At 34.6% G+C, this 24,910-nt stretch overlaps 1 protein-coding gene across 1 annotated transcript; it reads left to right on the top strand.

The window, feature by feature from the left end:
• Window positions 1-7,707: 7,707 nt before the first annotated feature.
• LOC123898575 (WD repeat-containing protein 25) lies at window positions 7,708-23,932 on the top strand. Its single transcript, XM_045949564.1, has 4 exons — window positions 7,708-8,039; window positions 9,886-10,044; window positions 10,318-10,802; window positions 23,399-23,932. Exons 1-4 carry the CDS (start codon window positions 7,778-7,780, stop codon window positions 23,768-23,770), a joined length of 1,278 nt encoding a protein of 425 aa, XP_045805520.1. The 5' UTR covers window positions 7,708-7,777; the 3' UTR covers window positions 23,771-23,932.
• The last annotated feature ends 978 nt before the right edge of the window (window positions 23,933-24,910 follow it).

The following is a 24,910-nucleotide window of genomic DNA, read 5'->3' as shown; positions in this document are numbered from 1 at the left end:
AGTACTTGTTATAAGTATCCTATTAACGGAGAGAGTACTTGTCATATTGGAAATCAAATCATCTTGTAAGTTTTTGAATAAATTTACAAACATCAGATATATGTCACTGGACTTGAAATGAGTCATAATATTATACATACGCAATGATGTGATAACATATAAAGATTATGATTTACATTTGAAATTATACAGTAAGTTTCGATAGTATAAACAATGTCTACAATAGGTTTTAGATTTGATCAATCTAATGAAGAACTTGTAAATCATTATTTGAAACACAAGATTGTTGGTAATGAATTCATAGTAAACAACATAACTCATTGTACCATGGGACTTACCATGTATTATTAATATTCTTTCTACCTTCTAAAAAAAATAGTTTTTTATTTTCTTCTACTAAAATAGAGTTATATATAGGGGCGGAGCCATTCATGGGTTGGACAAAAGTTTACGGTGTTCCCTTAGCAGCAAACGGCGTCTTGCATTGTGAACGGCGCGAGTTTGATTCTCAAGTGATACATTTTACTATTTTAATTCTTTTTTAAACAAAAATTACTATATGGCAATTTAGAATTTGACGGAGAGAATAACATTATTTCCTATATGACAATTTAAGTAATTTACTATATTGAATATCTTAAGTAAGTAACATTATTTCCTATAACAATAACTAATCAACACCAAAAAACTAGGGAAGAAAAGGCAAGAAAATAGGAATAAGAACTGAACGATCAAAGCCATAATTTGTTTTGTTGTTGATGAATGAATGAATGTTTTGGTACCACTTCTTTGTCACCTCCTTTAAATTTGAAATTATAAAGCAAAATTCAATAGCCATAAAAAAAGTCTACAATAAGATTTAGATTTGATTCATCTGATGAAGAACTTGTAAATCATTATCTGAAACACAAGATTATTGGTAATGAGTTCATAGTCAACAAAATAACTCATATTCAACTTTTTAACTTTGCACCATGGGACCTACCAAGTATTATTAATATCCTTTCTACCTTATAAAAAAAAAGCTTTTTATTTTCTTCTACTAAAATAGGGTTATATATAGGGGCAAAACCATTCATGGGCTGAGCAGGGCAGGGCTATGGCCCACCTCAAGTCTCAATTTTTTTTAGCTTTATATACATATTATTGTTAAACCATATATATATATATAGGGGGCTGCTAACTTAGACCCAATTGGGTCTAAGTTAGCAAGGTGCACCTTTTCAGTTGGACAAAAATACCCATTCTTTTTAATTAATTAACCAAATTACCATCAATGGACGCGGATCCAGTGTCGCGCGCGTACCGCAGGACCATGGTTACAAACCGTTGATTTCCATCAGACAGCCAAGATCTGATCTCATCAAGACTGTCTGATCAATCAGACAGCCCAGATCATCCGAATCCTTCAGATTCCAGCGCGTGCACCACACTGGATTACACCCTGGAGAGAGAAGAATCTACTTTTTAAAAGCAGGACACGTGTCGCTGTCTGATCGGCTGGGCGTGATTTTTTTCCATTTAATACTTTGAACTCAATTATTTCGTTGTAAATTAATTTTTTTTTTTTTTATACCAAAATTCATAATTTTTTTTTCTCTACAAATAGAGACTTGGTTCGTTTGATTTGGACACAGAAAAAAAAACCCAATTTTTCACTACCTTAATCTCATTTTTCACTACCTTACATCAACTCACTGAAACCATTCTACCAGCAAAATGGTTTCAGATTACAACTCTCTGAAACCATTGTACCAGATAAATGGTTTCAGAAGCAAACACAATTAATAAATTACTCACTGAAACCATTCTACCAGTAAAATGGTTTCAGAATACAACTATGTGCAACCATTCTACAAGCTAAATGGTTTCATAAGCAAATAACTAATAATCAACTTACTGAAACCATTCTACCAGCAAAATGGTTTCAGATTACAACTCTCTGAAACCATTGTACCAGATAAATGGTTTCAGAAGCAAACACAATTAATAAATTACTCATTGAAACCATTCTACCAGTAAAATGGTTTCAGAATACAACTATGTGCAACCATTCTACCAGTAAAATGGTTTCAGAAGCAAACATTAGTTTTTAATTACCGTTTTATCTCATTTAATTAACTAAAAATAGTTTCAGGTCTCCAAAAAATTCATAAAATATACCAAAAGTTCCAGAATATTATCTACTATTTTCCTGGTATAATGGTTTCAGTGAGTTGGTTGAGTGGTGCGTGTTAAATTACAACACACAAGTAACGTATTTAGTAGACAAAAAATGAGATTAAGGTAGTGAAAAATTGCATTTTTTTTTCGGTGTCCAAATCAAACGAACCAAGTCTCTATTTGTAGAAAAAAAAATTATGAATTTTTGTATAAAAATAAAAAAATAAAAAATTAATTTACAACGAAATAATTGAGTTCAAAGTATTAAATGAACAAAAATCACGTCCAACCAACCATTGTGTGACACGTGTCCTACTTTTAAAAAGCAAATTTTTCTCTCTCCAGGGTGTAATTCAGTGTGGCGCACGCGCTGGAATCTGATGGATCAGGATGATCTGGGCTGTCTGATTGATCAGACAGTCTTGATGAGATCATATCTTGGCTGTCTGATGGAAATCAACGGTGTGTAACCATGGTCCTTCGGTACGCGCGCGACACTGGATCCGCGTCTATTAATGAGTATTTTGGTTAATTAATTAAAAAGAATGGGTATTTTGGTCCAATTGAAAAGGTGCACCTTGCTAACTTAGACCTAACTAGGGTCTAAGTTAGAAAACCCCATATATATATATAGGGTTTTCTAACTTAGACCCTAGTTAGGTCTAAGTTAGCAAGGTGCACCTTTTGAGTTGGACAAAAATACCCTTTTTTTTTTTTTGAAACAATAGAGCAACTGGGGCATGTATGTAATTTGCATCATAAAAATACCCTCTTTTTTTTTTTGAAACAATAGAACAACTATTACATTTTTTAAATTTCTTCCAAATTTCGACCTCATTTTACGTGCGAATCGAACGCCGATTTCAAAAACTAATACCGGAAACCTTTGTAAAATTGAAACACGATCAAAATCCATATAAGGAACGTCGAGTTTCGTTGAGTATTGAGGGAGATCGAACCGGGTCAAAAACCGGGTCGCACGACTCATTTAGTTAATTAAATGAGTAAAAAGGTAATTAAAAATATTATAATTCTATAAAAAATTTCCAAAATTTTATGTAAAGTACTATGAATTATTTAGAACCCTCTTGTGTACCTCACTCTCCCTAGTTCAAGTCATCAAATTATTTTCACAAATTCCGCTGATTATTTAAAACCATTTAACAAATAATAATAATAATTTCATAGATTTGTACTCTGAAACCAATTGTGTTTTTATTTGTTTCTAATAAAATATTAGATAATATTCTGGAACTTTTGCTATATTTTATGAAATTTTTTGAGACCTGAAACTATTTTTCGTTAATTAAATGAGATAAAACGGTAATTAAAAACTATTGTTTGCTTCTGAAACCATTTAGCTGGAAGAATGGTTTCAGAGAGTTATACTGTGAAACCATTCTAGCAGTAAAATGGTTTCAGAAGCAAACAATTAAAAATCAACTCCCCTGAAACCATTCTATCAGTGAAATGGTTTCAAAGTACAACGCTCTAAAACCATTGTACCAGCTAAATGGTTTCAGAATGGTTTCAGAAGCAAACAATTAAGAAATTACTCACTGAAACCATTCTACCAGTAAAATGGTTTCAGAGAGTTATATTGTGAAACCATTCTACCAGCTAAATGGTTTCACAGTATTATATAAAGATAATTAAAGGTAGTGAAAAATTGAGTTTTTTTTTTTGTGTCCAAATCAAACGAACCAAGTCTCTATTTGTAGACAAAAAAAAAATTATGAATTTTGGTATAAAAATAAAAAAATAAAAAATTAATTTACAACGAAATAATTGAGTTTAAAGTATTAAATGAAAAAAAAAACACGCCAACCACCCAGCAGTTGACACGTGTCCTGCTTTTTTAAAATGAAATTTTCTCTCTCCAGGCGCAGATCTAGTGTGGTGCACGCGCTGGCTTATCATGGAGATGGATGATCTGGACTGTCTGATTGATCCGACAGCCATGATGAGATCATCTCTTGGCCGGCTGATGGAAATCAACGGTCTGTAACGGTGGTCCTGCGGTAGGCGCGCGACACTGGATCAGCGCCAATATGTTTTTTTTTTTTTTTATAAAAAAGAAAGGGTATTTTTGTCCAACTCAAAAGGTGCACCTTGCTAATTTAGACCCAACTGGGTCTAAATTAGCAGCCCCCCCTATATATATATATATATATATATATATATATATGGTTTGCAATTTTATAACAAAAGTTTGCAATGTTCTAGTAGTAGCAAACGACGTCCTGCATTGTGAACGGCGCGAACGGCGCGAGTTTGATTCTCAAGTGGCTCATTTTACTATTTTAATTCTTTTTTAAACAAAAATTACTATATGGTAATTTAGAATGAGACAAAGAGAATAACATTATTTCCTATATGGTACTTTATTAATCGTATAATATACTTCCCCGCCACTGTACTGAGCGAGTACTCAACTACCTAATCAATTTCATTGTTGTCTTGACATCAAATTCATTAACGTGATACGCAGGAATATGCAGGAATCTTAACTACAACAAGCAAACATAAAAGCAACTAAAGAATCTCTAAGATTGTGATTTGACAACTCCACCTTTATCAATATTCTACTAAAAAAATCTTCAGTTTAATTCAAAATATACATACTCTCTAAGTTTGATTCACTTTTAGAATTGGTACATATTATGGTCCCTCCAGTCATAATAATAAGAAAATGTTCATTTTTTAGATATATTGAAAGTTTGATGTATCTATATATTAATATAGATTAGATACATCAAACTTTCAATATATCTAAAAAATAAAATATTTCTTATAAAAGTGAACTAATATTACCTTTGGTCCTTAATATAAAATTTTTCTTGTATCTAAATATTATGAATGTATTATTTAAAAGTAAATTTTTTTCTTATAATTACGACAGAGAGAGTAAATTTTTTTTTGAAGAAGCTAAATTAGCCAACTCAAATTGGCACCAGAGAGAATCGAACCTCAGACCTCAAGAGAAGCACACTCCCAGGTCCCAAGCCAATACCAATGCACCAATCCAAGTGGGTTGACAGAGAGAGTAAAATAATATTCACTCTGGTTATAACAAAATAGTTCACTTTTTTTTTTAATGTATATGAATTATACTCCGATGTATTAGATAAATCAATATTTTAATGTATCTAAATATTCAACTCTTTCTTATATTAATGATATGGGAGAGTAACAAAATTATACTCCACTAATGCTTACACCATTTAAACTAGAGACCCCTTTAAACTAACTCATTTTCTTTTATAAAGTTATAGTTGATATCTAAATATACATAGTTTATTCCTACGTATAGATCTCTAGACACAATAAAAACCCATATCATGTCAATCACCTTTGATATCAAAATTAATTTCCCCAACCTCCCTAATAGATTAAATAATACATAAATTTTAATATGAGTACTCTATCACGTGTTATCAAGACCTTCAATCCTTATAAATATTGCTACTTGTATAGAAAGGTTTCTTAACAATTTTTCACTTAGATAAATTATTCATTTTATCAAATTATGTATCATGTTAACAAAACAAATGTCAAATAAAATTTTGTAACAATTCATGCACCTAATCAGGTTTTTAACAATGGCATCATATCCATATTTGTTTTATGTTATTTACGTTCCTAATTTATTTTGCTAACTAACGATTTTTTTTCTTCACTTTGTAGCATGTTGGTGAAATCGGACCATTTTTTGTTGCTGAGTTTTATGATGAATTGCCAGAAAAATGACATTTACAAGTAAACAACAAAATTTTTCACACTATGACATTCAATAAATCAATATTGCATCATATGCTAACAACTGGTTGGAATGAACTAAGATATCAATATGAATTCATCGGCTATAAATAAGTCTACTTTAGTTACTTAGGAGATAATTTCTTCAAAATTAAAATTGATCTACTTGATGTCAATTCGAATGTTTTTCCTCCATTTCATACTTTAAGCACACCTCCAAAATTTCATCCATCATTTCATGTTATTCTTCAAAGAAATCATGAGGTTACTACACCTTTGGTAAGCTACTACATTAGTTCATTTCAATTCAACTTAAATAAAAACATCATTGTTACTTATTTTTTCATTTGATTTTCAGCCACTCATCAATTTGTCAACTACATATTTAAAGCAAAAAAAATAAAAAATTACGTTTATTTATGCGGACTATCAAACATAAAAATTCTATGAAAATTGAAAATAAGTCATGACACAGCTGATCTAAAGCTTTTAATCGCACATGGTTGAACAACTTATTGTGCTGCTAACAATATGCTGAATGGAGACATACTTACATTTCATTGTCCATATAATATGATTAATAACTATATTGTTGTTGAGAAACTTTGAATATTTACCATTTAATGTGGTTAATGTATCATTTAAGTAACTTTTTTTTTGCCTATGTCATAAATTTTTATTATTTGATTACTGTTATAAACTTACTCCCTCCGGTCTTAAATTAATATAAGAGAAAATATAATATATGTTGATGTTTAAAAGTATAATTTATGATTATTTTTATTTTTATGATTGAATCAATGACTTAATTGACACCGATTTAATTAAAACAACATATAATAAAGATGTAACTGATATTGAATTGACGTTAATAATATCATTTTTTTTAGCCATAAAAATAAGAAGAGTCGTGATTTTTGCTTTTAAAAAATATTATTGACAATCGTTAAGATTTTTACTTTTCTCTTCTCATTTAGCAAGCCACACAACATTTTATTTTGCCTATGGCATAAATTTTTATTATTTTAAATAGTTTCAAAACAAAATTGACAATATATAATATAAAACAAGTGATCAATGAATTGTATTTCAAATTAAAGAAGTTTATTTTATTTTATTTTTACTAAAAGTTAAAAAAGTTAACGAAATTGTCAAAGTGATTAATAAAATACAATAAACGTTAAAAAAGTGATTTTTTTTTACTAAATTAAAATATGGTTAACAATATATGTATTTTTTATTTTTGTGATTAATGAAATATTAATATTGATTAAAAAAATTTCATTAAAAGAATTTAACATGAATAGTTCATTAGAAGTAGGAATTTGTGAGTGTCAAATGAGAAAAAAAAGTAGGAATTTGTGATCATTTAGCATTATTGTTCATAATAATGTGGAATTGAAAGGATTTATTTATTTAGGGACAAATGAAAGGATTTATTTTACTACCTCCCATCCTAAATATAAGAAAAAAATTTATTTTTTAGATTTATTGAAAATCTAATATATCTAATTTATAATTAATTTAATTTATATGCACCGTCAGTGTAAAATTATTTTACACATGCGTCCAATAATATACCGACACATCATGTATGGTAATTAAAAACACATGATGTGTCACATTCATTAAATAATGTGGCAACACATCATTAGATATATGTGTAAAAAATATTTACACCGACAGTGCACAACAATTAAACTCATTTATAATAGGAATGATTTCTCGATTAATTTTAAAAAATAAACTTCCCCACGGAGGAGTATTATATTTATTGCTAAGGGCAACTCCCTTGAAAACCTAACAAAAAGTAAGGAAAAAAGAGAAGGTGAAATTGGAAGCAGCGAAGACGGAGATGGATCTTCTGTGCGACGCTTATTCGAATTCCTCAGATGAAGATGAAGAAGAAGAAAAAGAAAAACCCAAGCGACAGAAATTTTCCCACAGTTTCTCAAACCCACCAAAACCCTATCTCCCTTCTCCTTCTCCTCCTTCCAACCTCCATACACAAGCTCTCATTCCAGGTAGCTACGTTTCCAAACGACAACGCGCATCTATGGCTTCCATCACTACTCCCCACTCTGTTCCCCTTTCATCATCTTCCTTCACACTCTCTGGTACTCTTCTTTTTCTTCTCATTTACGTTTAATCTGCTCTTCAATTCAACTCTTTTTTTATCTCTATTTTGCAAATTGTTCAACTTGTTTCAATCATACTTTAAATATTGATTCTTGTTTTTGTGTATACTTTTATTTAGTTATGGTTTTAGTTTTTTTTTTTTTTTGTTCAATGGAGAATAACTTGGTTTCAATCATATTTTATTTTGTCCCTCTGTGAAGGGAAAACTGTTGGAAGAAGAATTCTTCCATTTCTTAATTTGTAAAATGGAAAACCCTAGGCATCAAAAGTTTCAGAGGTATAACTCTTGGGGTATTTCATGGTATTATTCCATGTTCCCAACGAAATATCCCGGGTGTGGATGAGGATCCGTGTTCTTTTCAGCTCCTCCAAATATTTCTGCATTGGGCACAGACTATTAGTTTGTAGCATAACCCTTCCCAGGTGAAGGATTTTGTGTCCTAAATGGATCCCATTGGAGCAGCTCCTTTGGGTTTAGACAGTCTAGTTCAAGCACCCAACTTGAGGGTAGTTATCTTTTGGCCCAGTCAAGAGTGGGTCTCACAGCAGTTATTCAGATAAGAGTGTGCAGATTGTCAAGATTCAAGAGGGGGTAGTATTAGTTATGTAGGAATGTGATCAGAAGGAATCCCTAATTTTTAACTACAGGAATAGGACATGGTTGAACTTTTCACGGGGTGGCATTGATAGGACCTAGGACATGAGAATGAAAGATGCAGCGGTAAAGCAGTTAGAGTGTATAGACTTTGTTCGAGTGACGGAATCAGTTAGGTAGCTAAAGAAATTAGTTAAGGAATTTGATATGGGGTTAGCTTCAATAGGGGATTGGAAGAATATTCATTTTTAACAGTTAGAATTTGGAAACCTGATAATTAGCTAAATTGTAAATGACGAAACCCTGTGAAGGAGATTTCTCTCCTTTTGTTAGTTTGCTATTGATTAAAATGATATTACATTTTAAAAAATTTGAAAACCAGATATTTCAATTTATGAGTTGTATAGAAAGCATTATACAATATCTATTTTATATATATTTTTTTTAGTGCTGAAGAAGTTTATCTAAACAAGCTCATAATCTGTTATAACATTAATAGGATAAGAGCTTTTAACTTTGGGTTATGAGCGCAATATTTATCTACTTCCATGATATAAATACCTATAATGTTAGTAGAGGTGACCCCCCTCTCCGCTACGCCAGAGGGCCGCGAACCGCTATTTAGAGAAGCATCCGTGAATAACGGCATGATAGCAGTTCTGTATTTCGGTCCTCTTCACACCCCCTTTGGGTGCCCTGATTTCTCAAAATCACGTGATAAATGTCCATTGCGCCGTTTCAATCTTCAAGTTCATCTCTCTGTCTCTGCTCTGTTCCTTCTTCCCCTTCATCGCTCTGCTCTCTGAAGTCTGAAGGTTATTTTAAGCCTACTGACAACCTTGATATAGGTTAATGCATTTAAGTGAATTTAATAAATGTGAAACAAGATATATTATAGAAAAGAAACAATGAGACCCCTTGCCTTATATTTAGCTAGCTTCCTATGGCATGGGTTTATCTTAGCCCATAATCTAGTTCACAATTTAAGGATGTCCATTTGTAGCAGCATTTCAGTATCTTATAATCTGAGGCTCAGGCTGAGTGATGAACTTGTATAATTACAATTTCTTTGTTTCTCCATACAGAGCTCGACCTTTTAATTTTCTAAGATATAGGCTTGCTTGATATTTTAATGCTTCAATATATTCCCTCACTTCTATATTGAACTTTAAACCATTGACAGAGGCAACTACTCTGACCTTTTTCTTGTTCATACTTCATACACATAGGGAGTATCTCGGATGCTGATATACCCCATAACATTGTAGCATTGTTGAAAAGTAAAGCAAATGGTCATAAAAACCTGAACTTGGTACCTGACAAGCTATCTGCAACTCTATCTGGACATACAAGAGCTGTCAATGCTATACATTGGTCATCAACTCATGGTAAATTCTCTTCGTTGACAAACTGTTGCCCTTGTTTGTGATATAACTTTTAGAAAATAGTGGTTTTCTTATACTGTTTCTTACTGGTGAAAATATTGTATTATATATTTTTGTTTAGAGTGAGTATTTGTTCAAAACTGGCATAAATATTAAATCAAAATATTTAAAAGTATCACACACCTGCTCAAGGAGGAGAGGATAGACCAGAGCAAGAGAGATATCCTTGCTGTATATGTTATTAGTAATGATCTGTTCATTGTAGTTTCTTTGCAGCTCACCTCCTTGCATCTGCTGGGATGGACAATACCATTTGTATATGGAACGTATGGAGCAGAGATAAGAAGAAAGCATGTGTGCTAAACTTCCACAATGCTGCAGTGAAAGATGTAAAGTGGTCTCAACAGGGGCACTTCATGATTTCTTGTGGGTATGATTGCACATCAAGGTTGGTTGATGTTGAAAAGGGGATGGAAACCCAGGTTTTCAGAGAAGACCAAATGGTTGGAGTTATAAAATTCCACCCAGACAATTCAAACCTCTTCCTTTCTGGGGGATCAAAGGGACATATTAAACTATGGGATATCAGAACTGGAAAAGTTGTGCATAACTACAATCGAAATTTAGGATCTATTCTAGATGTTGAATTTACAATGAATGGGAAGCAATTCATTTCTTCTAGTGATGTATCTGGGAGTAATATCAGTGAGAATTCGATTATTGTTTGGGATGTGGCAAGACAGGTACCATTGTCTAATCAGGTGAGCTAACTCTACTATTGTTTTATGGCTTAATTTTTTCTTTAAAATTGTTGTGAAGGTTGCTTATCATTACTTTAGGCCGCATTGTTGATATTGATTACAACTATTTTGGAACAATAAATCGTTATAGAGGGAATTTACTAATGCAAATAGCCTAGTAAAAGTCATCATAGCTTGAAAGTTCTAGTTATGGTTTTAAAGGTTAAAATCAGACTTATAACCGAACCTAATTGACTGGATTGTGATTGGAATTAAAGTTTAATATATCATTTTGGGTCGGTCTCCCTAATTTTCGATTTTGTTGATCTTCTTTGATGGGTTTGGTGTAGCCCCCCATCTTTTTTGTTTTCTTTATTTCTTATCAATGTTATCTTTGGGGTGTTGTTGTTGGTGGTTGGTTTGATGGTGTTCCGACTTTGGTAGGATATCATCAAATCATTATATTGCTTCTACATTTCCAATTTTGCTTAAAAAAAAGTTTAATATATGAATTCTTTGATGATGTTTTTAATATTTTTTAGGCTTTAATGCAGTTTTGATCCCCCTATTTTGAAAATCATGAACTTTTGATCCCCTTATTTTAAATGTCAACTTTTTGATCCCCCTATTTTAGTCTTTTATGAGTTTTAGTCCCCCAACTCATTTTGGTCAATTTTTGATGATGTGTCAAGCTAATTAATGACATGGCAGTGTCCATGTTGGACAAAGATATTCCACGTCATTATTTTTTAAATTTAAATCAAATATTATATTTTAAAAATATTAAAACAATAAAATAATTAAATAAATAATTAATAATAATTAGAAAATCAGTTTAATTCCAATAAAAATCATGAACCCTAAGTACCCAAATATGAAAAACGCAGCAATGCATAAAGTTTCTCCCCCTCTCAATCATTCTCTTCCTCTCAATCGTGTCCTTCATATTGCTCCTCCTCTCTCTCAGTCTCCATCTTCTTCGATTTTCATCATTCATCATCTCTTCGTCGCAACAATCTTTCTCCAACATCTCCCTCTCAATCGTTTCTCTCCCTCTCAATATGTCTACTTCAAACTGTATAATCAGCTCCATGTTATTTTGATTTCTATTTTCAAAAGATCAATATGTTTATCCTTTCACAGTTAAAGGGCAAAAAAGGTTGTAACAATTTTGATTGGTTTGATGAAGAACTAACTATTCGAGGGAAAAAAGTGATATTGTCTTTGTTGGAAAAAATTGAAAGTTGAAGAAGGTTTCAAATTTGGCAAATAAAAAGGAGGATGACTTGAAGACGAAGACGAAGTTTTAATGCAGTTGGTGGCAAACAAGGGATAGGGATGGCAATGGGTAGGGTATGGGTAGGGTACTATAGTACCTATCCCCATACCCGCGAATTGAAAAAATACCCGTACCCATCCCCATACCCGCGTGGGTAACAACTTTTGCCCCCGTCCCCATACCCTACGGGTACCTAGGTACTCATACCCGTACCTGTTACCCGCATTTTTACTAAAAATAAATTGATCAATTATAAAATATCATATAATTTTAATAGAATTAAAAAAAATTCAAAGATTTTAATATTGACTAATGAAAATTATAAACAAAATTATTACTAACTTTATGTTAAAGTTCAAATTTTTGTTAAATATTCACATTATTTTTATATTATGTTATAAATAAACATTTTTATTAAAAATATGTAATAGATTAGTAGAGTTGTATTGTTTTAAATTGATTTACATATATTATAATATAATAATATAAATATATATTATGCGGGTATGGGGTGGGGTGGGTACTAAGGTACCCGTACCCGCACCCGTACCCGTTCATTTTTGCGGATTATTACTCATACCCGTGCCCGTACCCAAAATGCGGGTTTTTACCATACCCGTTGTAGGTAATTTTTGCGGGTACCCTCTGGGTATGGGTCAAATTGCCATCCCTAACAAGGGATCCATGAAGTTGTCATGGTTTTTGAGAATTTTCTTGTTGGTGGCAACATTTATGTTGAAATAGGCGGTTTAATTAAGTTCTAAGATATCTTGTAATGGATTAAGTTAGGTGGTAACAAATTATTCAAACTCTGCGTTAGGGTTGGTTCCATGATTTGGGAATAAGTTTCTGATTTTTTACTTCTGCATTTTTCTTTTTTGTTATCTTCATTTTACTAATTTCTAATTATTGTTAATTATTTATTTAATTATTTTATTGTTTTAATATTTGATTAAAGAAAAAAAATAATGACATGAAATATTTTTGTCCAACATGGACACTGCCACGTCATTAATTAGCTCGACACATCATCAAAAAATTGGCCAAAATGAGTTGGGGGACTAAAACTCATAAAAAACTAAAATAGGGGATCAAAAAGTTGGCTTTTAAAATAGGGGATCAAAAGTTCATGATTTTCAAAATAGGGGGACCAAAACTGCATTAAAGCCTATTTTTTAATATTAATTCTTTTTGCTAACTCAAAGACATAATTCATTTGTCCCGCGAGCTTAGCTCAGTTGGCAGGGATATTACATTATATATGCAGGGGGCTGGGGTTCGAACCCTGGTCATCCCATTTAAGCACCTTAAGGATGGAATTTCTAGCCACTAGACTACTTGACAAAAAAAAGACATAATTTCATTTTCTTTTAAGAAGAAAGTGAAGTTCATGTTAGTATCAATACAAGATCCCTAGGTCACTGATGGTCTCGCTCGAAGATTCTCTTCATCCACTACCTTCCACATGTGTTTCAAGCTTCGCTGAATACACGTTCTCGGATCACTAGAGATGTTTCCACCATGATTCCTTATTTTGCTAATTGTGATGTTTTCTCATCTAGTCACAAAAAAGCACAGTGAACATAACTTCCTTTTGTGGTGCCAATGGTTCAAGTCTATAATTATGGCTCATAGATACTGATGTAGGAGGGGGGTTTATTTAGCAATTTAATATTTTAGTCAGTTTATTATTATTTTTCGCTTTGTTAATTTCGGCCCATTAGGGTTTTGTCTTTTCCCTATTTAAGCTAAACGGTTGCAAACTGACAGTCAATTTTTTTCATTCAATAAAAATATTCGAGCTTCATCTCAACCTTCGTTGGACTCCGAAACCCTATTTTGACAAGTTTGTGCTGGCGGCTTGTCATTATCATTTAGGTTTTTAGCGTTTTGCTAACCTAGTGCTTTCGTTCTGCGTCAATTGGCATAAGAGCAGGTTTTCCCTGTTCTTTCGTGAAGTGATCAGATGGGAGATCAACCGGTGACGAAAGCAGAGTTTGACAGTGCCATAGCGGCTTTAACTGCGACCATCACCGCTCTGACAACACAGGTGACAACGTTATCCAACAACAACAACAACATTAACAAGAACAACAGAATCAATCTGAACAGGGGATGAGGTCGTGGAAACAATCATACGATGGATGATTCGAATTCAGAAGAGGAGGAGGTCGTGACTGAAGAAGGAAGCGATCGTGGCAATCACCATGATTACCGTGTGAAAGCAGATATTCCATTGTTTTTCGGAACGATGAGTGTAGAGGAATTTTTAGATTGGCAGATTGATGTTGACAGATTTTTCGACGTCATGGACGTCCCTGAGCACAAGCAGGTTAAGATGGTGACAATCAGGCTGAAAAGTACCGCCGCTGTCTGGTGGGACAAACTCGTCGTTCAGAGGTAGAGGCAGAGAAAGAATCCCATTCGAACTTGGCGGAAGATGAAACAATTGATGCTTGAGAGATTTTTACCTGAAGATTATGGACAAATTCAGTATAAGATGTATATTGAATGTGTTCAGGGCAAGCGATCAGTGACGGAATATACCGCTGAATTTGTGCGTTTTTCTGAACGTAATGAATTGAGTGAATCAGAAAATCAGAAAGTGGCTCGTTATATCAGTGGATTGAAAGGATGGAGAAGATGGGTTTGCAAACCGTTTGGACCGTTGCTGAAGCGTCCAACCTAGCTTTGAAGGCAGAATTGATGGAGAAATCCCCCAGAAATTTCTCCTATTTAAGAAAGTATTCTCCCTAAAACAATAATGAATCATCAGGTGACAAAGAGAAGAGTGCAACAACCAGGGATTCTACTCCTGGTTATAAGGCAATTAGCAGTTCTAGAAGTGCACCACAAGGCAAGGCCCCAACCCAAAAACAAAACAATCCATATGCTAAACCCACTATCGATACTTGTTTTAGATGTAATTGGAAAGGTCACCGATCCAATGTCTGTCCATCAAGGAGAGTTGCAGCTGTGGTGGAAGAACGGGATGATGATGATGATGAGAGAGCAACCTGACGAGGATGAATATGCAGAGGTAGAGTTCGCCGAAGAAGAATCTGATGAAAGGGTGAATTTTGTGTTGCAGCGGATGTTACTAGCATCTAAAGAAGAAGGGCAGCGCAAAAACTTATTCAAGACTCATTGTTCTGTCAAGAATAAGGTATGTGATCTCATAGTAGATAATGGAAGCACAGAGGACTAAGGTCACAAAAATTGGTGAATTATTTTAAGTTACCAACAGATCCTCATGAGAAGCCGTATGCCCTTGGTTGGGTCAGCAAGGGATCCCAGGTACGAGTGACGCTGTCCTGCAGAGTTCCCATCTCCATTGGCAAACATTATAAAGAAGAGGTACTTGGTGATGTTATTGATATGGATGTTTGTCATATTTTACTTGGTAGGCCTTTGCAGTTTGATAATGATATTACGGGGACGAGATAATGTGATGATGTTTACTTGGGGCACTCATAAAATTGCTATGGCTCCTGTTTTACATTTTGATAAGAATCTGAAAGAAAAGAAATCTAGTTTCCTATTGATGACTCAGGATGAGAGGGAACTTGATAAGGCTGTTAGAGAAGCCGAGTGTTTTTGTCCGGTTGTTTTCAAAGGGGTGATGAATTCTGTGAAAGAAGAGGTTCCAATTCCAGGAGAAATCTCAGACATTCTAAGGGATTTCAACGAGTTGATTGCATATGAGCTGCCAAATGACTTACTGCCCATGAGGGTTGATTTGATTCCAGGTTCAAGTCTACCAAACCTTCCTCATTATAGCACGAGTCCTAAGAAGAATGAGATTTTAAGGGAGCAGATTGAAGATTTGCTAAGAAAAGGGTTCATCCGGGAGAGTATGAGTCCTTGTGTCGTTCCAGTCCTTGTGGTGCCTATTCCTAAGAAAGGAAATCAGTGGAGGATGTGTGTTGATAGCAGGGCCATCAACAAGATCACTATCAAGTATCGCTTTCCAATTTCCCGTTTAGAAGACATGCTTGATGAGTTGGCAGGATCTAAGGTGTTCTCAAAGATAGACCTACGAAGTGGATACCATCAGATAAGAATTAGTCCTGAAGATGAATGCAAGACAACTTTTAAGAGTAAGGATGGACTTTATGAGTGGTTGGTGATGCCTTTTGGGTTGTCTAACGCCCCTAGCACCTTCATGAGATTGATGAATCAAGTTCTGCGTCCTTTTATTGGTTCTTTTGTGGTGGTTTATTTTGATGATATTTTGATTTATAGCAAGACCAAGGAAGAACACCTAGAACATGTGAGGCTAGTTTTGCAAGTGTTACAAGAGAATCAGCTGTACATTAATCTGAAAAAGTGCACATTCAGTACCAACAAATTACTTTTCTTGGGGTTTGTAGTTGGTGACGATGGAATCAGGTGGATGAAGAGAAAGTGAGGGCTATCAGAGACTGGCCTGCACCTACATCAGTTACTGAAGTACGTAGTTTTCATGGGTTGACTACTTTCTACAGAAGATTTATCAGAGATTTCAGCACTATCACTGCACCAATCATTGAATGTTTGAAGAAAGGAAAATTCAATTGGGGTTTTGCGCAAGAGCATAGTTTTGCCTTGATTAAAGAGAAGTTGTGTACCGCCCCAGTCTTAGCTCTTCCTGATTTTGATAAAGTGTTCCAAATTGAGTGTGATGCCAGTGGAATTGGAATAGGGGCTTTGTTGTCTCAGGAGAAGAAACCCATTGCTTTCTTTAGTGAAAAGTTGAGTAAAGCTCGCCGCAAATGGAGTACCTATGATCAAGAATTTTATGCTGTTTTTAGAGCTCTTCGCCAATGGGAACACTACTTGATTCATAGAGAATTCATTTTATTCACTGATCATCAGGCTCTGAAATTTCTCCATAGTCAGAAACTGATCAACAAGATGCATGCTCAGTGGGTTAGTTTTCTGCAGAAGTTCCCTTTTTTTATTCAACATAAATCTGGAGCCCTAGCTGATGCTTTGAGGAGGAGGGATTCTTTGCTTGTCACTTTAGCAGAGGAGGTAGTAGGTTTTGAATGTCTGAAGGAGTTGTATGGGAATGATGCCGAGTTCAAAGAATTATGGGCTAAATGCAGTGAACATCCTTGTGACGATTTTCATGTTCATGAAGAGTTTCTTTTTAAGGGAAACTGGCTGTGCATTCCTTGTTCGTCCTTGAGGGAGAAATTAATTAGGGAAAAAAATATCTTTTCTTGGATGTCACTCTGACTTGGATTTGTTTTATTTTAAAACAGATTTGTTACTAATTTTTTGGCATACATTTTCTATAAATAGGGAGTGCTTTATTAATATAAAAATTAAGAGAGCAACTCAAGAGAGTAGAGATGTAGAGGCAAACATTAGGGTTTGCCACCACACAAGGGCTAGGATTTTAGAGAGGAAAAAAAGTTTTCTCTTGGTACAACTCTAGGGTGAGCGAACTATCTTTGTGGTACACCTTGGGAAACACTTATAAAATTGAGTCTCTTGGCCACCGAAAGAGATTCAGGTTTTGGGTAGAATTAGGATTAATTCTTGTAACCCAATTGAGAATTTCTTTGTAAAGTTACTCTTTGATATAGTGGAACGGAGGGGCTGCTCTCTCCCCCAGACTAGGTCATTATTGGACCGAACTGGGCAAACAAATTATCGTGTTCTTTCTTCTCCTTTATCTTGTTTATCGGTTATTATTATTGCTTATTCCGTTTAATTATTGGTTGCCGTTCTATTGCTCCACACATCAAGTTCTTTTCATTGGTGTGATTTTTAAGACGAATTCACAACACTAATAATATAACAACAATACTAATAAATGGTCTAACAGATTCTGTCAGATGAAGATTGAGATTCTAATTGCATTCGTCCGACATTTCTTTCTTGGCAGAAGAAAATATCAGATGCTGCTTTCTTTGTTTCAATCTGCTTTCCCATTCAATTGTCCAATGTTGTAAAGATCAATATATTCCTAGGATTGGGAAGTGGGTAGAAGATCATAAAATGTAAGATTGTAACAAGATTGTCAGCTCCTACAAAAATGAGAAATTATACTAAAATTGATACTAAAATTCCCTTGTACTATAGCTTCGAGTGTTGCCTCTGTTTTAAGATGCTGTAAAATGTATGGTGAATTGGTGACAAAGATCTCTCTACGAGTCAATAGACCCCGGGGGTAGGCTCTTGTACCAAATTCATAGCGCCTTTCTTCAAAGTTGTGGGAAACAACGTGCACTTGATTTCTCCTTGGACTCCACGATAATCCAGTACAACTTCTATGTTTTCTAAGGACGACAATGTCAAAGTCCTGGTTGGTATTGGGAGCAACACTATTGTTTTCGCCGGCCATTTTGGGTTGGTTAGGGTAGTTTAGGAAAAGATGAGGAAACTAGGCGGTCCCTACAGTCGGTGCCACCGATTTGCTCAGGAGGATAGTGGTCGGTGAAACGCTGATCCAAACAGTGGTACCAAGGGCGGGTGTACCTGCAAGACTTTCGACACTCAGGTAAGAAAATGCATGAGAAGGGTGTATATAGCCCCCAACATGGTAGTCAAAATCGGGATTATGATCGTATAATCGTATGATTTTACGATTCAGAGCAGCTGTAGGGATTACGTTCATGCCCTAAATCGTTGATTTGTATAATCGTGTATAATCGTGAAATCCTGTAATCTACGATTTTTTTTTTATTCTGCAATACTGGACGCAACCGTGGAGTTCGCCACGGCGCGCTAGGGTTCGTTACTCATTCCTGCAATCGCGGGTCAGAGAAGAAGCCCGTTTACAAAGTAGGTTTATTTTTATGGGAAACAGGGTTTTTAAAGTGGCCATGTGCATATGCTTTAACAGTGCAGTAATGAGCATAATTCCAATACTCCACAACCATTTGATTCCCTCATTTGCACAACTGTTTGCCTATAATATTGGAAGAGGCAAGTAACTTCTCCATTACAATCTCACTATCAGTGTTTCTCCATCTTTCATTCCTTGCGTTTAAATTAGCTTTTTATCTCTGTTTTTCCAAATGGCTTCAAACTATCATTCTGAAAAATCTCAATCTGCTTGTGCTACTGGTCAAGTATCTGCAATTTCCCCCACCGTTCCTAAGCATGAGATTGCTCTTGGAAATAGGACTGATCCTTCTTCGAAGTGTGGAGTTTCGATCAATGGAGATGCTTTAAAAATAAAGTGTAAATTTTGTGAGAAAAATTTATCAGGAAGGGCTTATCGTTTCAAGCATCACTTGGCTGGAACAAGTCAAAATGTGGCTGTTTGCAAAGCTGTTACTCATGAGGTGAAGCAGGAAATGTTTCAAATTGTTAATGATCGTGTAGAATTTAGCAGGAAATGTTTTCTTTAGCAATCTCTCTTGCAATCCATTAGGGGTGGGCAAAAAAAAAACCAAAAACTGAACCGAACTGCAGAACTAAACCGAACCAAACAAAAAAAAAACTGAACCATAACTAACAGTTTTAAAACTAAAATGAAACAGTTTGGTTCGGTTCATGATTATCAGTTTGGTTCGGTTCGGTTCTCTTAATGGTTCAGTTCTTTTTAGTCAAAAGTTAGTTATAGTTTGGTTCAGAACCGTAAAACCAAATCATTTTAACAGTTCGGTTCGGTTTAAAAGACAAATGGTTTAGTTCGGTTCGGTTATTATGAATTTTGAAAACAGTTTTGTTCAGTTCGGTTCGTTTGGTTTTCCTTAAAAACCGAACCATGCCCACCCCTACAATCCATTACAATTTGAAACATCTCATGCTTCACCTCATCAGTAACAGCTTTGCAAACAGCCACATTTTGGCTTGTTCCAGCCAAGTGATGCTTGAAGCGATAAGCCCCTCTTGATAAATATATTTCTTACAAAATTTACACTTTATTTTTAAAGCATCTCCATTGATTGAAACTCCACACTTCCAAGAAGGATCGGTCCTATTTCCAAGAGCAATCTTAGGCTTAGGAACGGTGGGGGGAATTGCAGATACTTAGTAGCACGAGCAGATTGAGATTTTGCATATTGACAGTTTGGAGCCATTTGGAAAAACAGAGATAAAAAGGAAATTTAAATCCAGGAAGGAATGGAAGATGGAGAAACACTGATAGTGAGAGTTGTAATGGAGAAGTTACTTTGCCTCTTCCAATTTTATAGGCAAATAGTTGTGCAAAGGAGGGAATGATACGGTTGTGAGTATTGGAATTATACGTGTCATTACTGTACTGTTAAAGCATCTGCACATGGCCACTTTAAAAACCCTGTTTCCCATAAAAATAAACATACTTTCTAAACAGGCTTCTTTTGACCCGGCCCACGGAAATGGGTCTTCTCTGGCCCGCGATTGCAGGAATGAGTAACTAACCCTAGCGCGCCGTCACGAACTCCATGGCTGCGTCCAGTATTGCAGAATCGAAAAAAATCGTAGATTACACGATTTCATGATTAACGGGGACGATTATACACGATTTTACAAATCAACGATTTTGGGCATGAACGTAATCACTGCAGCTGCTCTGAATCGTAAACTCGTACGATCATTATCCCGATTTTGACTACCATGGTTGTATAGGGATGCTTACTAGTAGTAATAAAATGACCGTACTTGGACAACCACCACAACATTGGGAGTCACGTGACAAAGTCCATAGAAATTTCTTCCCAAACCTTATCAGGAATATTTAGGGGTTGGGGCAATCCCCCTGGAGCTGTTGCTAAATAGTTCTGGAAAATATCACATTCCCTCACAAATTGCTTATATAAATTTTCATGCCAAACCAAGAATTAGTGCAGTCCTTCTATAAGTTCTTCTTGAGGGGTGGAATGGAACTGAATCAAATAGGAATCCAAGACGACTTGGAAGAGAGCACTAAACAACCCTCATATTGCAGCACCCCATTGGTATAAGAAAACCCCCCCTTTTGTGCCTCCCTGTTCTGCTGAAGGTCATCAAATAGCTTTGCTGCCAAGTCTGCTGATCCATTGTGGTAATCTTTTGCAGCAAAAATTCCCGTAAACTTTTCTGGTCTGTTTTGACAGTAAATTTCCTGCCTAGTAAGTAAGGATGCCAGTGTTGTATAGCAAGGGCCGTGAGCTTTTTTCATTGGATGATTTGTCCAAATTTCTTTCTCTTAATGTCTTGCTGTAATATGGAATGGTTCTTCCATTTTGGGTGAGAATGGCCCCAACCCTTCTAATGACACATCACTTTTTTCCATAACATATTCGTGGCTGAAATCAGGCTGTGTTAGAACCAGTGCTGTAGTCATCGTCTTTGATGAATATAATCTGGTGCAATAGTCGTTTTCTTTTTATCACATCAAAATCTTCTTGAGTGTGAGGCCCCCCATTTAAACTCCTCTTTTTTTGTGAGCTCCATCAAAAGCATGTCAATTTTTCCGTAGTCTTTCATGAATTTTTTATAATCCCCGGTTAATCCTAAGAACCCCTGCATCCCTTTTGCATTCTTAGGCTGCGGCCAATTTGTCAGATCTTTAACCTCACTGGGGTATACTGCAAGTCTGCAACCCCTTTTGATGGATATGATTTGTCTCAAGTATTCCACTGAAGTTTGAGCAAAACAGCACTTGTTATTGGTTACAAGTTGCTGTCACATCTACTATCACATAAATAACTGCCATAATTTTTATTCATAACTGCCATTAAACGGCTTTTTCACTAATTATTTCCTAATTACTGTCATCAAGTAGTTTTACTACTTATTATTCCCTAATCGTAACTTTCATCAGCATAAAATATAGAAAAAAATGTGAATATTGTTTAAACATGAAAAATGTTAAGAATAATAATTCTCTATTTTCCCGTCAAAAAAAAAAAAGAAAAATGTTAAGAAAAATCTCACATACACTCAAGCATATTGTTCCTTCACCTGTTCATCCTATGTGCCCCACACATGCATATATTTAGGAGGCTTATCAAGTGAGTACGTAAATAGAGATAATCATGATCATATGACTGTATCTAGAATCCTCGTGTTATATGCTCCACATACACGCCAATTCCCAGTATCCTATATATTAGACACTGCTCATATTAGTGTCATGTCCTAGGTCTTTGTTTATGTTTGTATTTTATCGGTTCCAACCATAGGAAAATGAGGAAAAACAGCAACACATAACAGGGAACAAAACAGACCTCTCTGATAGCAACCCTGGAAATTATTGGTGGTTCTAGGTTGTACTGATGAATAGAAAGCGCTGATCCTAACGAAAGGAAGACAACCCAAAAAGAGCTGCAATGAAGGCAACACATAGCGAGCTCTCAACAATACCAAATTGAAATAGATTTTCTGAAATATAATCGAAGTATTTTTTATTTTATTTTCAATTAACATAAATACTTTTTATAATTTGTTTTACCAAGTTTTCAATGAAAAAAGCTCTTCTAATGGAGGATAGAAAAACATGAGTGAACGGAACATTAATTAGTATTCCGGACTACTGACAAATTTAGTCATTTTACAACTTAGAGACCGACTCCTGTCTTGCTGTTGTTTCTTTTTTGAAGAAAGCTGTTGTTTCTTTAAATTCATCACTTTAATAGTTCCAGAAGTAATTGAGTTTAAATTATCAATCAAGTTATATGTTCTATTGTTTGAAATGCCCATGCTCACAAATTTCACATTGCCATTGCTAATGTTAAAATTTGGGTTGAGCCTAACTCAAGTCTACAAACCGGCTTGTAAGGTGAGGGATATATGACCCTTATAAACACTTTTTAGACCATATCTCATTTAATTTGAGACTCTTAAACACACAACCTTCACGCATCTTGAACGTGACTCGTGGCACGATAGGGAATGGACCAACAAATTTTGGATAGACTTTGATACTATCTTAAAATTTGGGTTGGGTCCTACTCAACCCTACAAAAACGAATTGTAAGGTGAGGGATGTATCCCCCTTATTAACACATTTCCAGGCTATTTCTCTTTCAACATGTGACTTTCAACAACCTACTATCAGATTAATCTTCCATAATGTTTTATTTACATTTTATTCATGTTAACTTGTCTTTGTTCAAGGGACTGTCTTTTGGCTAAATAGAGATTTGTTTATAGGTGCAAGTTAATAAATAATAATGCAAAATTCACTTTTCTAAGAAGATTAATAAGTTTGTGAGATATTACTAACTTGATCTGCAGTAATAACAAATATTTAAAAGATCATATTTCACCTCTTCGAAAGACAAAAACTAATTTTAATGCTGAGATAAAACTCAAGGAACAATAGCTACTAGTGCTATAAGCATGCATTATTCTCCAAATATCAATTTGACCGTATATACGAATATACTGTATGTTTAAATTTTAATGAGATGTTATGCTTCTGAATCAGGTTTATGTGGAAGCTTATACTTGCCCCTGTGTTAGACGGCACCCCTTTGATCCAGTTTTTGTTGCGCAGTCTAACGGGAATTATATTGCAATCTTTGGTACAACCTCACCGTACAGACTCAACAAATATAAGAGATATGAGAACCATGGAGTTTCTGGGTTCCCAATTAAGTGCAATTTCAACTTGGATGGGAAGAAGCTTGCATCTGGCTCTTCAGATGGATCTATTTACCTTTATGATTATCAGTCCTCCAAAGTTTTGAAGAAAATAAAGGCCTTTGATCAAGCATGCTTGGACATTGCCTTTCACCCAGTTATGCCTAATGTTATTGCTTCATGCTCATGGGATGGAAGTATTTTGGTATTTGAGTAGAGTTTCTTATTACCATCCAACAATTCCATGTTAGTTTTAATTCTGTCAATAACTATGCTAGCAAAACACTTTCTACCATACTCTTCTCAACACGCACTTTCTATCATGTTAAATTTACGAGATCCATTTGAATTTTAACCAATTAAAGAGAGTTTGTTGATAGCACCTATTTTACTGCCAAAAGGGTCAAGGAATATCCATTTGGCTATTACACTTACTGTTGTGATTGTTTCATACATGTATGGCTTTCACTGTTTTCCTGCAAGATTTAATGTTTATTCACCCAATTTATAATTGTAGTGAATATTGATGTTCTATCTTTTTTTGAAAACAGTTTAAAGTATTTTTACCAATAGTGAAATATGATAGTAACTATACTGATGTGACAGTTTGTTATTAAATAGTGTAGAAAGTTATTACGATGGATGAAAATTAAAGTGCTTTAAATGTTTCTGATATATTGCCCTCTTATTGAAGAACTGTTTCTGATAATATGTACTCATTGGTATTACATTTTGTAAAGATGGACAGGGATGTTGTTTGCCATTAGCTTCTGAATTGGCTGATAATGAACCTGTTCCACACCCACTATGGAATATAAAGAAGACATAAATATGGTGTTCATGACTATAGAGATTTTCTTGACCTTATAACTTTCTAAAAGATATTATGGTAAAAGGATATTTCTACATAATAAAATGTAGTTCTGTAGCAACAAACTCATCAACTCACACAAACCTAGTGAATTACCCTTTTCACAAGTCATCAAAGACAATGCCAGCATAAGGTTGATAAAGATTCAAACCATATCCTACGAGGACGAGAGTTTGATTGTCATTGCCGGTGCGAAAGCCTTATTGGCGAATAATATTTAAATATCTTTATCAATGTTCTCTAAGATTTGAGGCTTTATCGAATATTGTTGAGTATCAGGACCTAACTGACTTAAACTTTTTCATATTAAAGAGAAAGTCATCACAGACAATGTCTAGGTACTTGTAATCAATACAAACCATTATTGAAGGAACATTAAATTAAATATGAGTTCATTGAAAATGGAATTGTGGGGGCAAACTCAGCTGTTCTTATGTTCGTCCACTTCTTTCCATAAGGATGAGAGATAGAAGGGGGCCAAACAAA

Source organism: Trifolium pratense, linkage group LG7 (assembly GCF_020283565.1).
Source record: "Trifolium pratense cultivar HEN17-A07 linkage group LG7, ARS_RC_1.1, whole genome shotgun sequence".
Lineage (NCBI taxonomy): Eukaryota > Viridiplantae > Streptophyta > Magnoliopsida > Fabales > Fabaceae > Trifolium > Trifolium pratense.
This window is presented reverse-complemented; position numbering and strand designations above follow the sequence as displayed.

Excerpts from the sequence above, each read along its gene's own strand:
- LOC123898575 (XM_045949564.1), top strand. The coding sequence starts at position 7,778 with ATGGATCTTCTGTGCGACGCTTATTCGAATTCCTCAGATGAAGATGAA. Across the intron at positions 8,040-9,885 it reads ATCTTCCTTCACACTCTCTG|GGAGTATCTCGGATGCTGAT; the intron begins GTACTCTTCTTT and ends TCATACACATAG. Across the intron at positions 10,803-23,398 it reads AGGTACCATTGTCTAATCAG|GTTTATGTGGAAGCTTATAC; the intron begins GTGAGCTAACTC and ends CTTCTGAATCAG.